This window comes from Eleginops maclovinus, chromosome 18 (genome assembly GCF_036324505.1).
Source record: "Eleginops maclovinus isolate JMC-PN-2008 ecotype Puerto Natales chromosome 18, JC_Emac_rtc_rv5, whole genome shotgun sequence".
In the NCBI taxonomy this organism is placed as follows: domain Eukaryota; kingdom Metazoa; phylum Chordata; class Actinopteri; order Perciformes; family Eleginopidae; genus Eleginops; species Eleginops maclovinus.
The window spans coordinates 2488550-2503426 of record NC_086366.1 but is presented as its reverse complement, the minus strand read 5'-3'; the positions used below and the strand labels follow the sequence as shown (position 1 = coordinate 2503426).

At 40.8% G+C, this 14877-nt stretch overlaps 1 protein-coding gene across 2 annotated transcripts; it reads right to left on the bottom strand.

Annotated features, from left to right (window-relative positions):
• Positions 1-386: 386 nt before the first annotated feature.
• On the bottom strand, positions 387-14142 carry wdfy1 (WD repeat and FYVE domain containing 1). 2 transcript variants are annotated; one of them, XM_063906741.1, is made up of 12 exons: positions 13932-14142; positions 10700-10767; positions 10501-10574; positions 10185-10239; positions 7107-7257; positions 6650-6762; positions 5405-5531; positions 4345-4450; positions 4066-4167; positions 3861-3991; positions 3156-3264; positions 387-2705 (listed from the first exon to the last, which is right to left on the bottom strand). In XM_063906741.1, the coding sequence occupies exons 1-12, from the start codon at positions 14066-14068 to the stop codon at positions 2646-2648; spliced, it is 1233 nt and encodes a 410-aa protein (XP_063762811.1). In that variant the 5' UTR covers positions 14069-14142; the 3' UTR covers positions 387-2645. The 2 variants fall into 2 exon arrangements, with proteins under 2 accessions (XP_063762811.1, XP_063762812.1); XM_063906742.1 differs by having other exon boundaries at positions 13855-13982.
• Positions 14143-14877: the final 735 nt, after the last annotated feature.

The window sequence follows — 14877 nt, the reverse complement described above, 5'->3', positions numbered from 1 at the left end:
TCAATAAAGAGGATTTCATCTTTCTTTCTTTCACGTTATCGAGCTTTAATGATGCATTTCTTTAGATTTCAGTTATAATTATAAAGAACATTTAAAGACAAAGCTTCCATAAAAACATGATGGAAAGGAAGTCCTTATTTTTCTACCTATAATTCAATGTTTTGGAGGAAAACGACCCAAAAAACACGGAAATGGTCGATTTTTTTGAAACTATTACCACTCAGTCTAACCCAGAGTATTCTCCTGTTGCATGTAAACGTCATAAGGCCGGGGCTAGGTGATGGGAAATCGTTCATACTGTGTTCATGTTGGGATGTAAACCACTGCGGGGTTCATGTGCTTCATTTACGGGAGTGTTCTTTGACAGAAAGAAAAAGAAACAACCATTCACAATAATAGATAAATACTTTACTACAAATATAAATACACACTACATGATCCAAAACCTGGAATGTGACTACATACATTTTCAAATCAACATATTAATGCTATTTTAATTCCCCCCCCACACACACACACTTACAATAAGGCAAGCGTTAGTCTAAGACTAGGAGCCGCTATTTACAGGGACGCTACATCGAAATCCAGCTATTACCCACATCCCGAAATCTGAATTTAAGAGTTGAATGGGACGACAGAAAAGACCACGAGTTGTGCAATTCAGTGCAGTGGTGAGAGCGAGAGAGGAGACGTGTGAGGAAGTAAAAGGACGGGAGGAGACATAAAGCGTTCTGAGAGGGAAGGAGGGAACGCTCAGGGAGTTTAAGGCTTTCTGAAGGAACACCCTGAAGAGGAGTTAGTGCTACGAGAGTACCCAAGTGCCTTTTTGAGGGGAGAAAACAGAGTTTGCGCCAAAAAAACGTGCAATATTTATATATATTTTTAAAGCAACAGGTGAAAATGTATCTTACGGAGGCCGTGTGACACGATATAAACACACTTATAGCACTGAAAGACTACAGCTAGTTGTATTCACGATGCTAAATAACAATTACAGGCATTTTAAAATGACTTATAAAGTATCATAATTCTGATTCATGATGTTATCGTGTATTATAATTCCCATTGTTGCGATATATTTCAAGTTAAAATGCGTAATACTGTGATTATAAGTTATTTTAAGGTAATTAAATAATAAATATCAGTTACTCTTGCAGTAAAAGCACATATAAAAGACGTTATACGGCGTTTAAAAGGCCTTTTGAATTATGCAAGGCGTTATAAAGACTTTAAAAGGCTTCATAAGAGGCTTCTTAAATCATGCACGATGTTATAAAGTAGAATACCTGGTGGACATATTGTACGGCTTTCATAACGCCATTTTAATATACCCTCTGTTGTCACTTTGGCTTACAGGTGAATGCATTACAGACCTTTAAACAAACTTTATAAACCTTATAAATGCGTTACACTTCCTTCTGAATGGATTACAGACGTGGCGTTCCTATAAAGTCTGAAGTTATTATGATGCTTTACCTCAGAAGTCATTATACGGTGCTTTTTGATGGGTTGTATTTGTTAAAAACCAGTATGATAGTGGCTTTTTCAGTGCTGTAAGTGTGAATATAATGCATGATAGACACAGAAAGTGTCCCACGTTGTTTTGTGTAACTGTAAGAGGAGGTGAAGCGGAAAACAATAACCAAAAGTCACACTGATCAAACGTTGATCTGAAATTCCCCACGCCTCTCCTGGAAGAGATGTCTTGCAAACATCTGACGGGTCAATCTAATTTCTGCAGCAGTGTCTGAGGAGACTTCCATTATATATATAGAAAGAGAGAGGCTGTAAGATTGATCTCCTTTCCTCCACTGAGTGTTTACACATTACCAATGTTTACATGAAGACAACCCACTGATGTAAAACCTCCTGAGAGTGATTTAAGGCCAACGAGTGAAAGGAAACAGAGAAGAGGAGAAGCTGATTATTTCTGATCAGCGAGAAGCAGCTATCCACTATACACACGAGGCAGGGCTATGTACACACGATCATGTTGATTTGTTTACATGTTACACTGAGCAATACGCAGTAAGTGTGGGCCACAGTAATGAGCGAGCAGGTGTATGCGTTAGTTATCTTTACAGTGCAAGGGTAACAAAAAAACAACTGTCAAAAGAAGCATCGGAAATATTAATATAATGTAAACACTAATATCAATACCATTCCTCCCATAGGAGAAAGAATTACGATGCATGCAACCACACACACACACACACACACACACACACACACACACACACACACACACACACACAATTGTGCTTCGGGTTAGAGCAAAAAGTCCAAAAATGCATCGCACTCGCTGTCGCGTAGGACCGAAAATGAGTGAAATTAGGTGTTTGAGAAGCTTTAGGAATGTGTAGGGCTGTGCCACACACACACACGCACACACACACACACACACACACACACACACACACACACACACACACACACACACACACACACACACACACACACACACACACACACACACACACACACACACACACACACACACACACACACACACACACACACACACACACACACACCAACAGCATGCCTGGTTGCAGCTGCAGGTTCCTGGGGCTGATGTGGCTGTACAGAGGGGTTTCCATGACACTGGGAGAGTGGGCGGGGCTTGGTGGGGTTTTGTTGGCCAATCAGCGCGAAGAGAAGCCTGTTGCTAAGCTACAGCCAACCACCTGCGTCACATCCCAGATCTGTGGAGACGACAGCCAATAACAATAATTTAAAAAAACACAGAAAACAAATAAAAGTTCACGATACATTTGTTTGTTTTTCAGTTCACTTTAAGAACGTTTCATTGATTGAATCAAATTTAAAAACTACATCTTATTTTAAGGATTAATCTGCAGATTTTTTTAATCCAGATCAGATCATATGGTCTATAAAATATCAGCAAAGAGAAAATATCCATGGAAATGTACAAATGTAACAAAGAAAAGCAGGAAATCTATAGATTTTGGAGGTTGGAATTTGAGTATTGGAATAAAAAGAGAAAACAAAATAAAAAAGAAATAATTCAAAGTCTTCAGGATTTTTAGATTTTACATTTCTTTTACATATTCGATTCGTTCCGTTGTGTTCCTCCTGAATAAACGCACAAATTATCTGCTGTATTAACAATATCAAATCAGAGCCGTTGTTACCTTGACGATGCGGTCGCTCCCACACGTCACCATCAGGCCTCTGGACGGGTCCATGTCCATGTGGGCGATGTTGTGCTTCCCCTCGTGGAACGTGGCCAACGGTGTTCGACTGCACAACACACACACACACAGACACAGACACAGACACAGAGGCGCGCGCACACACACACACACACACACACACACACACACACACACACACACACACACACACACACACACACACACACACACACACACACACACAGATTATAAGAACATTAAGAGTGTTATTCTCTCTCCCTTTCAAATATGTTTAATACCAATCATTTCGGACTACAGTAAACACTTTTAGTATGAAAATTAAAGCCTAGCTAATTCAGTCAGATGCACTTTAATGCTAGATTTCACATTTATAGAATCCATTTAACTCATGACAAACCAATGTTTTGCCATGACACTTAAAGCTGCATTGAATTGCATCTTTTTAATAGCTGCACACAACATGAGCTTCTATCCCACGTTGTTTTCAGCTGAATAAATCCATTTCCTTTCTTCTGTTATTCCAACTGGCTTGTGAACCTTGCATTGTTGTAGTAGTTACATTGAAAATAGGAATATAGAATAAGAAATCATGGGGTGAATCAAACGTTATTGGTCTTATTGCGGGATCATTGTTTGGTTTTCGTGTCTCAAAGTTTGAGACACGAAGCGTTTTTTACTCACTCTTCTTCTTTGATGGTGTCGAAGCAGGCGTCGCACACCCGCACCGGGAACTCGAAGCCCATGATGGGAAACGTGGTGCGTTTGGAACTACATTTCCCACACACTGCCTTGCCGCACTTCCTGCAGTGGTGCTGCACGGAGGAAACAGAGCGGTGTAAATCATCGCATAAATCAGAGCGACTGACGCACTGAGGTCGGACCCTACCTGCCGGAGCCCCATGGTCTTAGTGTCCCACATCTGCTTGATGTTCCAGAAGAACGGCTGCTCACACTTCTGACACGAGTCGCTGTCCAACCACTGCGGCGCCTACACACACACACACACACACACACACACACACACACCATATGCCTTTTACTCAAACATAAATTAGAGAAATGCAAAAGGTGTATACTGTGCAGTGCAGTTAACTCCAAATCCTATATCTGGCGTCTGAGCGGACCGTGTTGATGTGTGTGTTTTGGTATAAAAGGTGATACGGACCTCTTCTCTCTGGGTGTCCATGTTCCACACCGCCATGCCTCCGTCAGCCGAGCACGACACCAGCTGCCGGGTCAGCTGCAGGTAACGCAGCGACTGCACGCGCTCGCTGAGGGAACAAACAATAAACAATGAAGAGAATTTAAACCTGCAGAAGGTTACATCACTTTCCCTGAGAGGTCACAGGAGAACAACAGAGGGTTATTTATGCTGCAGGTGCAGTTCAGTTGTAGCTGCTCTTATTAATGCACACAGCAACAACCACCGTGCACATCTGTAACTGATGTACTACCTTAGTACGTATATGTTTTCTGCTCCTGTAGCTTCACTCTATATTTCTGTTGCTGCACTATTTTGTTTTTTAAAAGAACCTTTTAATTGATCCAGAATGTTTGTGTTTTCTACTGTAGATATGTTTATATTTGCTGTTTATTGCTTTTATTTCATTGTGAAAAACTACCTGTTAGCGATAAACAACATCCAATTTGAGAATGAATTAAAGTTCTTGAAGAAATTCGAGGATTTAGCAGCTAAAGTGCAACTGCTGGAACTCAAACTCAAAGAAGAATACCTCAAATATTGGAGCTACACTTTATTTGATAGGTAAGCTATGATATAATATCTTTACAAAATGCCAAATGATAGCTTGAGTATCTGTCAGCTGGATATAAGTATTGAATAAATACTGTCATCATACACAAAGCACCATGAGTAATAAGACTATAGAGGTCAAACAATAATCAAAACCAACATGTTTTTAACGTTTGTTGGTTTTTACGTAAGAGGACACTTCACTTATTCCATCTGTGCTGACCACAGAAGCAGTTGTCCTCTACGTTCATACAGTAAAGATGTTTAAATCCCATGAATGGAAGTCTATTAAACACATGTTGGTACTTGTAGAATTAGCAGGAGACAAATAAAGAACATGAGAGATGAATAGAACATGTTTAAGGACCGCTGCTGCCGACACCTTGGAGAGTAGGTGTTTCCTTCCTGGCTTTAGTGTTTGACACAGAGGAGGGGAGCTTAACACAGTATACAATCACACAGGTGGACTCACTGGTGTCCCTGCAGCAGTAGCGTCCGTCCCTTGCGGCCCCCGATGTCCCACATGATGACGCTGTGGTCCGAGGCCCCCGAGAACAGCAGCCTCTGCACCGGGTCCCACCACAGAGTGGCTATGCTGCCTGAAGAGGAAGTGTCTGATATATTAAGAGCCGTTTCGAAGTGGGGAGTGGGAGTTATTAAACCCCCCAATAAGAAGTCTGTATCAGTACTGATTCAACAGCCGCCATGTGCAACGCTGTTTGTTGATTTATTATTTTATGTCGTCCCCCCCCCCCCCCCCCCACCTGAAAGAAGGAGCCTCATTCAGCTGAGAGTGAGACAACAGACAGAGTGAGAGTGTGTAGGGGCTGCAAGAGCCTGCCGTGGGACTGAGGCGCCACCTGGTGCATGCTGGGAGAACTGCAGGAAGCTCAAGAACTTAAAACCCAGCTTTTATTCATCTTTTTCCAGCTCCTCAACATACCAGTACCTCAGTGGTTCAGACACCACTGATGACATCACACGGGGTTACAGAGTGGAAAGGTCAGACGTTTCCTTCTACTCTCCATTTAATCAATCTTCCATCATCAAATATTTGGGAGGAACTCCAGCTTTTGCACAGCTTGAACCCAGAACCACTCCCTCCATATCCATCATTATCAGAATGATTAATATTCATTATCCTGAGCAACGAGGCACGTCTGCAGACCAAAGACAGAGCTGTGAAATGCATTCAAAGGTTTTCTTGTTCATGCATTTGTGTTTTGCAATCCAGCAATTCTGGCGCAGCTACAAGTGCACTGACCCCTTTCAAATACAAATCTGAGAGATTCATTTGTCTGTTTTCCAGGATGTCAACACTCCCATCTAAACAGTCACTGAGCAGCTTGAAAACAGCTGGCAGACCTCAACTCAAACTGCAGATCTGAGGAGCTGCAGGAGAGAAAATGTTCCCTAACATCCTCCAAACCACAGGATGGGATTTCGTGTTGAGACTTGGTTTGCCAACAGAGCTCCACTTACTTCATAAGTAAATGTCAGAGTCCATAAAGCACAGCGACTGGCCTCCCAAAGCTCCAATGTCACATAAAATGCACTGATGCTATTGGTCCACTCGGGCTGGTGCGGGGCTAATAAGAGGAGCAGGCGTTCTGATGGATTATATGCTTCGATGACACACATGACTCTCTCTCTACATGCATGCAGGCGTGTGTGTGTGTGTGTGTGTGTGTGTGTGTGTGTGTGTGTGTGTGTGTACCTTCGTGGCCCTTCAGTGTGGTGATGGTGGAGTACGTCTGCTTCTCCAGCTTCAGCAGCGTGATCGTACCCGAGTAATCGCCGATGAAGGCGTGCTGCGTCTCGTGGTCGTATCTGAGCGGGAGTCAAGGTTCACACAGGGAGGGGTTGAAGGATCTCATATAGAGTAGAATAAAGGGTCTTTAAGATTGAAATGCACCAGCTTTAGAGGGGTCCATAGGAACTGAATGATTGATGTAGCTAAATGTGTTACTTGTTGTATTTAGTAGTCAGGGTTGGATTAGTTTTAGGGTATTTAGTTAGTGTATGTTTCTGTATAATACATAAACTCTCTCCAGTTGTCGGTGTCGGTAGAAATAATTGAAGTCCTTTCTGTTTTGCGTCTCTCTTCTAAAGCTTTGGACAGATTATCCGGGTGTCCTATTTCAAACCATTAAGTCTTATGAATGTCAGGATACTGGAGGCAGGAGGCCCAGGCGGTGAAGTAGTGCCTCCCCAGCATGCTGCCGCTCTGGGTGCACATCCAGCTCACACTCTTGTCGTGTCCGGTGCTCACCACCCACTGACTCTCCAGGGAGAACACCATGTCGGACACACGGTTCTGATGGGCTGCAAAACACACAAAGACACACACATGCAATAAATGTAGAGCTGCAGTGATTGGTCGACTATTAGGTTAGTGAAGGAGCAGAACAAGAACTACTCAAGTAGTTTGTCATGCAATAAGTGCAGTTTTTTTAGCCTCTCAAATGTGGAATTTACCACTTTTCTCTGCTTTATGTCATATTTAAAGGAAATATCTTTGGGTTTTCCCCTCTTATTGGTTGTTTTTGTCTTAGTCAACTTATTTTCAATGCTTTTCTTTCAAGCTGAACGACTTCTTATAAGCAATAAACAATATGTTAAGTGTTTTGGTTGCATGATTCTTTGTAGAGGCGATGCAAATACTTTATAATCAATCAAGTCTGAGATTGTTTTGCATCACAGTAGATCCATTCGCCTGTTTTGTCCTACTAAAGAGAATGTTTTTAGACATTTAAAGACATCTACTTGGACTTTAAGAAACAAAGATGAATGGTTTTCATTGTTTTAACATTTTATACAACAAACAGTTAATCAAAGTACCCAGAAGAAAATAAATTACCTAATTAAAAGTCACTTTGGTTAAACGCCCAGTAGATCCAACCAATTCATCAGGCTTTGTATCCCAGCTGCCCGGGATGAGCTCCGTCTGAGAGTAGTTGGCTCTCTGCATTATCAGAGTCCCTATAATCCACGCTAAGACAGACCAATCCCTTCAGACAGACTTAACACTCCATCTGGGATCACATCTAAAAGAGGTGCCCACTGTTGTCCTCAACGTCTGGACGTTTAAACTCAAACACCCTGTTTATCCACCGTTATGTTCAGAACTCTGGCCAAAAGCTGCGATACAAAACCTGTTGATGCTACCCATTTATGCAACTGATTCTCTTTGAGTCAATATCCTTATAACAGGTGAACCAGGCTTATTTAAAGAGGCTCTATTATGCTTTTTGGGGGTGTTTCCTCTCCTGTAGTGTGTTGTTTAGTGCATGTAAATGGTCTGCAAACAGCTTAAATCCCTGTGTTTCTCTCCCACACCTCTCCTCTGAATACTTCCAGAACATATTGCCATCACTTCTACTTGTTCTTCTTTTGGCTAGCGCTCCAACACATTGTACGTGATTGGCTAAAGGGGCGGGACATCTCTAAGCAGGTTGATCAATCACAACAGAGCCTGCCAGCTAACCAATCAGAGCAGACTGGGCTCTGGTTTCAGACAGAGGGTGAAAAGAGGAGCTGCAGCACAGGCAGTATGAGAAACATAAAGAGCTCTTTGAACAGTAAAGCATGGAGACATGTCCCAGGAGAGCAGAATGTGTCCTCTTTAAACCTCCCTGCAGGATATTGAAACAACTGACAGAGCAAAACATAATTTCCCTTAATAACACAAGCTGAACTTTGCAGAAGTGAGAAAATAATTGATGAGCCAGGGATCTTAAACAATGACATTTGGCGTAACAATTCAGAAGCAAAAGGACTCCATGTTGGGTTTGGATATTTTCCTCAAAAACATGGCTTCTTCCCCACATTCAGAGGGAGAACTTAAATGGAAAATCGCTGCACAGTGTGACAAACTCCATTATCTGGAGACAGACCGTACCCTGTTACATTTATCTGATTAATGCTATTTTTATGAATCCCATTTTTATGACTCACAGTAACACAAAGCGTCTCTTATAAGTAGAGCTAGAAAAATTAGTCATTCCTAGTACAAGACAGGGAGATTAATTATAAGAGCCGAGGCAAAAATATACCCTCAGGACCTTTCTGTGCTACATGTACCTCTCTTTCCACTCAGTACTACTTTGAATTAATGAGAAAATGCTTTCGATATTTGCCCTTAACAACCAAACAACGATAGCTCACAGCCCATTCTCTGTGTCCTCCTTCATATTCTATGCTCCTTTGCTAAAGGATCTTTTCTCCGGCAATTAAATGGCATACACAGACGTTTGAATCCTTTCCTTTGTTCTGTGATATTAATAAACAACTGAACTGAAACTCCAAGCTGTTTTTAAGCACTGCCTAAAGGGCTGTGAAAACAACTCAAAATAAAAAGTCAATACTCCCTCGTCTGCAGCTAGGAGCCGAGGGGAACAGGGTGACGTGAAGCCCTGCCCTGTCTTTGAAGTACACACACCACACACACCCCCACACACACACTAATGGCTGTTTGATCTGACGCTGAGTCACGGTTCTGTGTCTAGTGGTGACGTGGTGATTTGTTGTCCAACAGCAACAGGAGGAACACTTGACCCATGTTCACCACAGACTAAAAGGAACTGTTGTCTGTCCGGAACATTCTGATCGTAGCAGCGTGACAGGAGATGGAAATGTAAGATAAATACTAACGCTGAATTAATCGCTTCGTCAAGACATATGGGAAGAAATGCAGCTTCCCACAGTGGCCCTACAGCTCAATGCAAGTCACAATTTAAGGCCAATTTCACGTGCCATTTCTCCGCTATGGGTCCGGGTGGAGCTCGTTATGAGAGTCTTTTGATTAATTTTACTGATGGAAATAATCTATAATTTACTATTGGATAACACAACAGAAAACATGATTGATTAAATCTATACATCATGTCTTATTGGTCTTATTTCTTTCCTATTTTAAGACGTTTAAATATTAGTAAAAGGCATTTTGATTACAATTAAGGTCTTGATGATGTTAAGACTTTGAGAGCCGGTCTCAGAGCCCAAGCGACAGTGTTTGGATGCTGTTTTGTAGTGACTTACTTTAAATTAAGCTGCAAAATCTCTTATTTGAGAAGCTGGAACCAGAGTCAGTATTTTCCCTGGCATTATTTCACCAATTATGCATAAAAATGACCGAAAATATGAATGACTGATCACATCGACAGTCTAGCTTAAGCACGCTACTGAAATTGGTCCAAATCTCAACCCGATGCTAAATGCCTCCTGACAGCTGTTGTGTGTCTGTCTCTCACCGGGATATGTTTTGACGTGACTCATCTTGTTGAAGTCTTCAGAGATGAGAAACTCCTGGAGGGAACGAAAAACAAACAGAGGAGAAAGTCAAACAACTCTCCCGCACCCACGGGCATTTGAAGGAGTCTGAATACAGATATCTTGGCCCACGTCAACCAGACACTCAGGTTTTATTTTAAACATAAAAAGAGAGAATGAACAACTCCTCCACCCCTCAGTCTGTCGGTGCTTCAACCTGTTGCTATGGTCCTGCACACACTGGTCTGTGAGCCTGGTCTGAGAATATTCAGCCATTATATTTGAGTTTCTTCTCACCACAACGGCTCCATTGTCCTGGCCGATGAAGATGCGCCGGCTGTCATGGTGGTAGGACATGCAGGAGCACGGAGCTAAAGGAGGGGACAAGGAAACACGGCGCGTGAGCAGGAAAGTCCCTCGGCACTGAGGCGGGCTTTGTACCGTAACACGCGTGAACGACGTGCACACGCGTGATTATTCCCACAGATCTACTCACAGGAGATGGTGTGGTAGATGCTTGGCCAGTACTGACCGCTGTCTCTTTTCAGCCACACTCGAATGGTTCTGATGGGAAATGGAAAAGAGTAAATAGGTTAGAGTTTACCCTTTGAGTATAAATACTGAGATGACCAAATGCAGTCAGCATCCAATCAGAAGTATGTAAGTGTACATACAGTATGAACAGTATTTAAGGTATAAACAGTAGTATAGGAATTCATCAACCAGAGAGGAGTTATAAATAAAGACAGTATCATATCTGCACGATAGCTATGAAGCGTTATTGACACCGATAAAAAAGAAGTGAATAAATCTTCATGGCGGCATTCGTTGGTCTTTTTCATGTTGTTATATAGAACTTAAAGTGCATTTTTAAAAGGTTCAGCACTTTAATATATACAGTACTTAATCTACAACAGGTCACCTCTAGCTAGCAGACGAATTCTAGGTTCCTCCCTCAGTTTTTCACTTTCAACAAAACTGATTTACACAATAAAAACTGCACACTTTGTAATGTATGGATATATATTATCTACATATATATTCATTTAGGTGAAGGTTGGTCTATAACAGCGTATTCTAACTGATTTTGTACATTTTATATTGTGTATTATATATTTTTAATAGTGTTTCTAAGTAAATATTTACTCTGTTTTTTCATGCCTTGTTTACCTGAGGCTGTAAAACAATCCTCCAAATTGAGATGAATGAAGCATATCATATCTAATTTAATTTAATAAATAGGACTGCTGATTGTTAATCTTGTTTTGGGCTTATTTTCCTAAGATTCCTTAAATTTAATTGTATTTTTTATTAATGCTGATTGACTTATTTCCAGGAAACCTGTAAGCACATCTCTTGTAAACCCTGATGGGGCTTTTATTGGATAATACTTTACAGTCAGAAACAAAGACACTTATTAAAGAAACAAGACTTTTTAAGTTTGATTTGGGATTAAACTCACATATGTTGGATTGACTTCATAAAAGAGAGGTTTATTAAATCCTGACACCTTGTATCTCCAAGTGGATGATGGACTAAATCACCTAATTGTTCACCAAAATCATACGAGTGTTAGGTGACTAAGACCTGCTTTAGAGAAGGAGCAGCCTTCATAAAAAATGTCTCTTTTCACTGGGAATACTGGATGGAAAATACCCCTAGTACAGAGCCTGGATCTGGGACTGGGATTAATCCTCGCTTGGAAAATCAGCTATAATTCTCTTCAGACACAATGCTTGATTCTGTTCACAAAACCGCACTGAAAAATGTATCAACAGTGTGGTTACATGATGTTAGATGGGGCAGAATCATACTTGGTAGGTCACTTTTTGCTTTACTTTAATCCAAATAGGACGACAAGCTTTGTTAACGTTACAGATTCTGAAGTTTGGCTAGTACCAAATTAAAGTAGCCCGCTGAAATGTGTATACCGTAAAGCTGTTTTGGGGCTTATTTCTAATCAATATGTCACTTAAGTGAAGATTTTTCAACACTTATCTGTCACACATTAGAGCCGCAACAGCTGGTGGCTTTGCATATTTTGATATTTGATAAATTAAGTAGGTTTTCAATGTAAGAATAGCAGTTATGCTGTTTAAAGCCTCTCAAATTAGATTCATCACAGTAGATTCAACCCTATTGTCACTGCGCAAGTACAGGTACAAGCCAATGAAATGCTGTCTCTGCATTTGACCCATCCTAGTGTTGTTGTTTTTTGGAGCTGCCATAGGTAGCAGTGTAGGGAACGGTGCCTTTGCTCAGGGACACCACGGTTGGTCCATCGGGGACTTGAACTGATGACCTTCCAGTTCCCAGGCCAAGTACTTATGGACTTTGCCACCACCGCCCTTATGTGTGGAGTTTTCCCTCTTTCAGGGACTGACAAAACAAAAGTTTTATGGAAAGGTTTTATTATTTTCTGACATTTTACAAAACAAGTAGTTGAGAAATGATCCGATATAATGAATTATAATGAAAATGATAGTGCTGATCAGCATACACACACACACACACACACACACACACACACACACACACACACACACACACACACACTATCAAAAGCAGCAGCTGTTTAGACCTGTGTCCTCTCTGCCCCACAACTTCCCCTTTATACACAACACTGCATCACATTGCTTAAGTTTCTTTATCTTTAAATGAGGATGTTGCTTTCTCTCAGCTTTCACACAAGATATACTCTACCTATAGCAAGTGGGAAAAGTTAAAGTCCATAACTGCACTGCTGCCCTTTAAAATATGGTATTGATGATTAACCATGTGATAATAAACAGATGTTTTTATTAGACCCAGATGTTGTGCTGAATCATGCGTGGCTTATGCAAAGTATTATAAAGCAAAGTGTCACAGTAAAAGTATTCTAAATGTTCCTCATGTGAAAGTAGAAGTACTCAGGTCTTGTACTTGAGTAAAGTAGAAGTACTCAGATCTTGTACTTGAGTAAAGTAGAAGTACTCAGGTCTTGTACTTGAGTAAAGTAGAAGTACCAGAGTGTAGGAATACTCTGTCACAGTAAAAGTATTCTAAATGTTCCTCCAGTGAAAGTAGAAAGTACTCTCCTCTAAATGTACTTAAAGTAGCGACAGTAAAAGTAGTCATTGTCTGATTGGTCCATTTCAGAATAATATCTCTGATATGTTTTATAATGATTGATCATTAAAGTGTTCTCAGAGCTGGTAAAGGTGCAGCTAGTTTGAATGGCTTTGTATACTGCAGGGTAGCTGCTGGATTTACTGCAGGTGAACTAAAGTCTGTTTTAAGGGCTGATTATATTGACCATCATTAATCCTAATCTGCCTAGCAACTAAATATATGTAGTGGAGTAAAAGTACACCATTTACCTCTGAACTGTAGTGGAGTAGGATTACAAAGTAGCACATAATGGAAATATAAGTCCCTAAAGATTGTAATTTAGTACAGTATTTTGAGTAAATGTACGTAGTTACTTTACACCATTTCACTTGTAGTATTTGCTATGAGCATTAGCTAGCTAGCCAAATCAAAATAGACTCAAATAATATCGTTACTAAAGCAATATTGAGTTATTAGCGAAAGAAAACCGCATGTTGTATTTCCCTTTTCGGGTTGTTGGTATGATAGCGGATATATAATGGAAAAAAGTCGATTCCTTACTGTATATTTATCCCTACGCCCTCCAGCAAATAGACGGAGCTCGATGCTAGCAACTTCCAGCTACCGTTAGCCCTCACCTGTCCTCGCTGACCGTGATGACTCCATCCTCTTTGGGTATCAAAACGGCCGAGTTGACAGTGTCCGAGTGGCCCTCGATTTTGTTCAGAAGAACCGGTCTGGCGGTCTGGGGCCTCGAGTGAATCTCGGCAGCCATGGTTTTTATCCAGCAGTGTTTTCCTTCAGCAGCTTTTCCTCCACAGTGAAGGAGGATCAGCTGACACCCGGAGCCGCTGTCAGCACTACCGTAATCACTGCGAGCACACATTACCGTAATCACTGCAATCAGACATTACCGTAATGACTGCGAGCAGACATTACCGTAATCACTGCAATCAGACATTACCGTAATGACTGCGAGCAGACACTACCGTAATCACTGCGACCAGACATTACCGTAATGACTGCAATCAGACATTACCGTAATGACTGCGAGCAGACACTACCGTAATCACTGCGAGCAGACATTGCCGTAATGACTGCAATCAGACATTACCGTAATGACTGAGACCAGACATTACCGTAATGACTGCGAGCAGACACTACCGTAATGACAGCAACCAGACATTACCGTAATGACTGAGACCAGACATTACCGTAATGACTGCGAACAGACATTACCGTAATGACTGCAATCAGACATTACCGTAATGACCGGTTGGCATTTTTTAACTACAGCTTAACACACATCTTTCTAGACTAGCTTTTAATAAGCGACAGCCCCTTTTATTTGGTCTTTTAGTTTTTATTATTTATTATTTTTATATTGTTTTATTTATTTATTTTGGTTTTTACTTATATTATTTATTTAACCGTTTTATTAGCGATATTTTCCTTTTTGGTTGTTATTTTAATATTTTAACCTTGATTACAATTATTATTTATATTTTATTTTATTATATATAATTTTATTTTTATTGTATTTATTTGATACGTTTTTCAGTATTTTTTTTAACTGTACATCAG